At 45.1% G+C, this 5921-nt stretch overlaps 1 protein-coding gene across 1 annotated transcript; it reads right to left on the reverse strand.

Moving 5' to 3' along the window:
- Nucleotides 1-2902: 2902 nt before the first annotated feature.
- LOC130492291 (melanin-concentrating hormone receptor 1-like) lies at nucleotides 2903-3963 on the reverse strand. Its single transcript, XM_056866092.1, has one exon. It carries the CDS (start codon nucleotides 3937-3939, stop codon nucleotides 2932-2934), a length of 1008 nt encoding a protein of 335 aa, XP_056722070.1. The 5' UTR covers nucleotides 3940-3963; the 3' UTR covers nucleotides 2903-2931.
- Nucleotides 3964-5921: the final 1958 nt, after the last annotated feature.

The raw sequence follows: 5921 nt of genomic DNA on the forward strand, positions 1-5921 counted from the left end.
TGTGTCACAGCTGACTTATGGCGACCCCTTGGTGGGGTTTTCAAGGCAAGAGACATTGAGAGGTGGTTTGCCATTGCCTGCCTCCATGTCACCACCCTGGTATTTGTTGGAGGTCCTCCATTCAAATACTTGCCATGGTTGAAGCTGAGAGCGTGTGACTGGCCCAAGGTCACCCAGCAGGTTTCCATGGCAGAGAGGGGATTTGAACCTGGATTTCCCAGATCCTAGTCCAACACCTTAACCACTATACCATGCTAGCTCTCAGGTCATTTATGGCATATAAATTTCTAAATAAAGGATATTGTGGTACTGGATTTGGGCAAGTGCTGCTAAGGGTTCCCCTCCACCATTATAGATTCTGATATTGTTTCCATGATTTAGAAGCAGGAAGAATATGGTCCCCATCACATTCATGGAGCTCATCTGCATCCTTATTGAAGGGGATTTACCATGTGACAACTAATTTGCATGTCAGGGATCTGATAGGAGGGAATCTGCTTGGTAATTAAAATAACCTGGCCAAGTTGTAACTTGGTTATTACTGAAACAATTCCAGCCTATGCAAAGGTAAATGAAAATTTATTCAGTAGAAAATGTTGGGGAGAGGGACCATAAAAGGGAAAAAATGCATTTTTGGAATAAACTAAAATTTCTCAATAACTTTATTATTAGCATATTCAAAACATAAATCACTCCAGTTGCCATTTTCACTATGTTACTTCAGCAAGCAATGTTTAACACAACATATTTACATAACTGCACATTAGTTTCTTATATTAATTCAGTTCACTTCTCCCCAGTTAGGATCCTGAACTCTGTTCAGGCAGAAAAGAAACCATAGTACGTCCCTGAAATCACAGTTCTCACAAGTCCCATTTGGAGAGCTGACAGAGAGCTCCTCATCAAGCTGATGGGGAACAAGCTTGAAATTAGGGTTGCCAACTCCAGATTGAGGGATTCCTGGCATTTAAGGGAGGACCTTGTGGAGTGCAGGGGCTGGGGAAGGGAGTGGCCTCAGTGGGGTATAATGCCATAGAGTCCACCCTGTAAAGCTTCCATTTTCTTTGAACATTGGAGATCAGTTGTAATTCTGGGAGATCTCTAGGCCCCACCTGGAGTTTGACAATCCTATGCTTGATTCAGCTTGCTGCATGATCTACATGCACAGCTGGGAGAAAGCCATTCAAGAGTTCCATCCCACACCCAAATCCCTTCTTAGGGTGCTTCCACGCATCAGCTGCTTTCACTAGTGGCTACAAGACTGGAAGAGATACTGGCAAAAGAGGTAATGTTTGCATCCTCGTCAATTCCAGGTGGACTAGTGGTCATCAGCACACTCCCCAATGTGCTCTGCAGCAATTATTGGGCAATGGCTCAACAGTCTTTGCGGTTCAGACCAAAGGTCCCTCTAGCCCCAGCACCCTTTTCTCGACACATTGGCCAACCAAACGCCCCCAAGAAACAGCTAAGAAGGACAAGAAGGCACTGAACCTTCCCCTGCTGTCTCCCGCTGCCACATCAACAGAGATAATGTTGATTTCCATGCAGCAAAAAGCTTCGCCTGCTCATTCATGCACATCAACTTCCTGTTAAATGTACAGATGCTGAGTGAAACATGGGTGGAATCACTATATGTTATGCCTTTCCCTAATCCTCTTTCTGAAATCACACATTTTCACCAAATGCCAAAGATCAGTGTTTTCCTCTGTCGGGTTTCATAAACCTCTGTAGGCAGAAAAGCCTAGTTTCACCACCCTTCTGCTCATGACAGAACCCATAGCTGTTAAGCTATGTGCCTCTTTCCTTAATTCCTCAGTTGTGCTATTCTACTCTTTAGCACTCTTTTGCTTATAAATAAGGACATTTTGCAGGGATATCTTTCTGAGCCTCTGCAGCAACCGTGATGTGACAAGCTGTGTCAGCTAGTCTGCCCTCTCCTACACAACTCTTAAAGCGAGAGGAGCCATAACATTGAAGTGTTGGCTAGTCCTGCTGTATAAAGGACACTGCTTCTTTATCAACACATACAGCAAGTAGTAGGGTAGCCACTTATTTTATGGGCAGAGGCTCTGCGGGTGTTTGTTAAATAACAAGTAGAAATCAGCAGGTGCCCGTTGCCCCATCATGGCATTTCCATTCCAGGAGAAGCAGCAGAAATTGAGTGGCAGCCCCCATTGTTCAAGTGTTCATTTATAAGTCTGAGCAAATCATAACAAGACTCTTCACTAGAGGCCTGTTGCCCACACAACCCAGTGAGTGACTCTAGAAGCTATTGATGCTGTCTCTAGAGCTCCAGTGTCTCTTCTTGCTATATCCTGGAGGACAACATTATCTTTCAGTATGGGGTCACCCTGTCTTCTTGCAAATGGATTGGCACATCTTCAAATAATGGACATTGCAGGAGATACTGATCTGCTAGTGGTTCATATTGCCATAGGCACAATTAATGAAGTCATCTTTCCTAATCTTCACTTGTTTTATTCTGTGCTTGGTTTGTTCATCCCACAGAGGCAATATTTTTGCCAAGTGTATCTGTTAAAAAGGCTGCTTAGCTCAACAAAAGTCTGGAAGCTACCGCTGCCCATTTTTTTCATGACATGGACACCCTTTTGCCTATTTGAGAGATAATTTGTATAGCAGTTGCGAGGTCGCCTCATCATGACTCACTGTTGGGTTCCTGTGATAACTGCGTTGCTGGATTTTGCAAACTACCTTGTATTCTCAGAAAAAAAACTTGCATCCTTCTACTATGTATCAGCAGAAGCAGTGACCCAGCATTTATGCATTATAGGCCTCTACCAACACCTCACTCTGCCTAGTGGTAAGGCTGGCCTCGATCATTCCTCATGCCCACCATCCACTGCAATATCTCAAGGAAATCTGTTTACGGTCTTGTAATGGCAAGATTATAAGGCCCTCGGGGAACGGCAGCTAGTGAACAGCAACAGTCACAGGCATTGAGTGAGGAGAAAAGTCCTCCAGAAACTGAGTCTGCTGGGTGGATTCTGGTGCAAGCTTGAGGCACACACTGGCTTCTGTTGTGCTGTTGTTATTGTTGTTGACTCGAAACTGCTCCTTGGCCGGACGGATGGCCACCATGAACTGACGCTTGAAGGTCTCACTCAGAGCAATGTAGAGGAAAGGGTTGAGGCAACTGTTGGCGTAGCCCAAGCTAATGGCAAAGTTGTAGGCATAGAAGAAGGCAACAGAAGGCTTGTCTATTCCAAGATGCACCAGCTGAAGGATATAGAAGGGTGCCCAGCAGATGAAAAAGGCAGAGCAGATGGCGACAGCCATCCGAGTGACCTTCTTGGTACGTACCCGGAGACTCCTTTGGGGTAAGGGCACTACAGTGGTAGCCATATGCTGGAGAATCTTAAAGTAGACCACACAGATTATGAACAATGGAATAGCAAAAGCTAACATGAACTGGTAAAGGGTGAACCAATAGATATCTGTCTCTGGGTTGGGAAGCAAAAGAGCACAGCGGAACGTCCCATCCTCCAGAGGCATCAGCCCTGCATACATCCATACAGGGATGATGGTCAGGAAGGAAAGGAGCCACACTAGGCCAATAACTAAGGCTGCCACACATGGAGTACGGACATAAGTGGACTTCAAAGGATAGACGGTTGCCAAATAACGGTCCAGGGTCATTACTGTCAGGATATTGGTGCTGGTGATCTGACTGTTGGTGTCCAGAGCGGTGATGATGGTACATAACGGAGCTCCAAAATACCAGGCACCATTGCCAAGGAGCTGGTGGATAAGGAATGGCATGCCCAACAGGAACAGCAGGTCCACAATGGAGAGATTGAAGATGAAGATATCAGGCACTGTCTGCTTGCACCTCAGCTTCTTCTTCTTGATGATGGTGTAGATCACAATAAGGTTCCCAACTATGCCGAGGAAACAGATGATGCCGAACAGGCTAGGCATGATCACATTGGTGTAGGGGGCGGGCCTTTCCACCACTGCCAAAAACAAGCAAAAGAGATAACAGTGAATGCCTTCATATTCCATTGAACTTATCCGTGTTTGGCTAGCATATATTTTAAAACAGGAAGGATGACTGGAGGTCCAATTTATACTTCATTTCTTCACTGCCATTGAAAAAAACATGCCCCTGGTTGGATTCCTCCATTGGTTGGAGCTGCTCATGGTGGGACAAGAAATATCTAGGTGACCTTTGTGATAGGGTTGCCAACCTCCAGGTACTAGCTTGAGATCTCCTGCTATTACAACTGATCTCTAGCCGACAGAGATCAATTCACCTGGAGAAAATGGCAGCTTTGGCAATTGGATTCTATGGCATTGAAGCCCCTCCCCTCCACAAACCCCACCCTCCTCAGGCTCCACCCCAAAAAACCTCCCACCGATGGCTAAGAGGAACCTGGCAACCCTACTTTGTGATGAGAACTGGTATGGCTTAATGCAGTGGTACTCACTCCGCAGCTTGTGGAGAGCCATATGTGCAAATTACCACTAACATTTACTTCCATCCTTGGTATGAGGCCTGCACTTCAGGAAAGCTTGCCGCTTACTGTTCCTCTAGTGGCAGCTGTTTCAAGGTGGGAGCCACCTGTCAACCACAAACCACGCCAGGCAAGCAACTTGCCCACTTTACTGAAGCACGGGTCAGGTGCCAGATGTGGGAAAAGTGCTCAGAAGAGCTACAAGTGGCATGTCAAAGAGCCACATATGGCTCCCGAGCCACTGAGAGAGTATCACTGGTATAATGCTGAACGGAGATCTGGCTTCAGATTTCCATTTGGCCATGAAGCTCACTGGGTGCCTTGGGCCAATCACTCTCTCTCACTGGATTGTACATCACTAGTTTGATGTACAGCCCTTTGGAGAAAGTGTGGGATACAAATGTAACTGATGCAGATACAGACAAGCACTTTACAAATACTACAGGGAAGCTCAACTAAAGGAGAATGGTTGTTGGTGGCTGCCATGCCATAGAGGTAACGTGGGCCTAAGGAATATTGAAGCTTTATATGGTGTGATAGTGGTGAAAGATTCTTATAATTTTCTCCTAACCCAAACAATATGGAAACCATCTGACATTTCATATTATGGTAGCACAAGGAGCCCTTTCAGCTCAATGTATCATAGTCCAGGCATGGCACTTCCGTGTGGCTTCTGAAAGATCTCTGTTCTCTGTGAGAGTATAAAATGTTTTCAACTCTCTTTCCTGCTGAGACTGACTTAGTGCAAAGCAGGACAGGACTACTGTATCTTTAATAACTGTACATTTGAGGGCATTTGGACAAGCGTCGCTTTTGCCATCTCATTGTAAAAAGATGCCAAACTATGAAAGCTAGAGGCGCACTGAACTCTCTTGCATCTAGTCACTTGTCTATCACAGTGTTTACAGAAGGGATTCCCAGTTGGACAAAGAAGTCATTCAACATATCCAGTTTTCTCGCTGGGACTGCCTCCTCATAATGGATCAAATACAAGAAAGGGATTTTGAAGAACTACCCACAGAAGAATGCCTTCACTCAGTTATGCTCCCAAACAATACTGTTGAAGGGTGATGCAATAAAATCCCAACAGACCAACAGCTGAGTGTACATGACCAAGGGACCAATGAGAATTTAACTCAATACACCCTCTAACATAATACACTGTTGTTTATACCCGCTCAGTAGAATTACTGGGCTATTAAATTTTAGTTATGGTATCATCCGCCCCTCTCCCACAGTATTAAAATTCAGGGGCACCCAATGTAGCTGATGGGCAATAGATTCAGGATGGACAAAAGGACGAATTCCTTCACTCTGTGAGTAATTAAATTGTGAAATTTGCAGCCAGTCTGTAACGATGGCCATGAACACAGATGACTTTTAAATGAGAATTAGACAGATTCAGGGTCCACAAATGGCTCCTGGCCATGATGAATAAATAAAACT

Source organism: Euleptes europaea, chromosome 1 (genome assembly GCF_029931775.1).
Source record: "Euleptes europaea isolate rEulEur1 chromosome 1, rEulEur1.hap1, whole genome shotgun sequence".
Classification (NCBI taxonomy): domain Eukaryota; kingdom Metazoa; phylum Chordata; class Lepidosauria; order Squamata; family Sphaerodactylidae; genus Euleptes; species Euleptes europaea.

What these genes read in the sequence shown, in the direction of transcription:
- LOC130492291 (XM_056866092.1), bottom strand. Translation starts at nt 3,939, where the DNA reads ATGCCTAGCCTGTTCGGCATCATCTGTTTCCTCGGCATAGTTGGGAAC.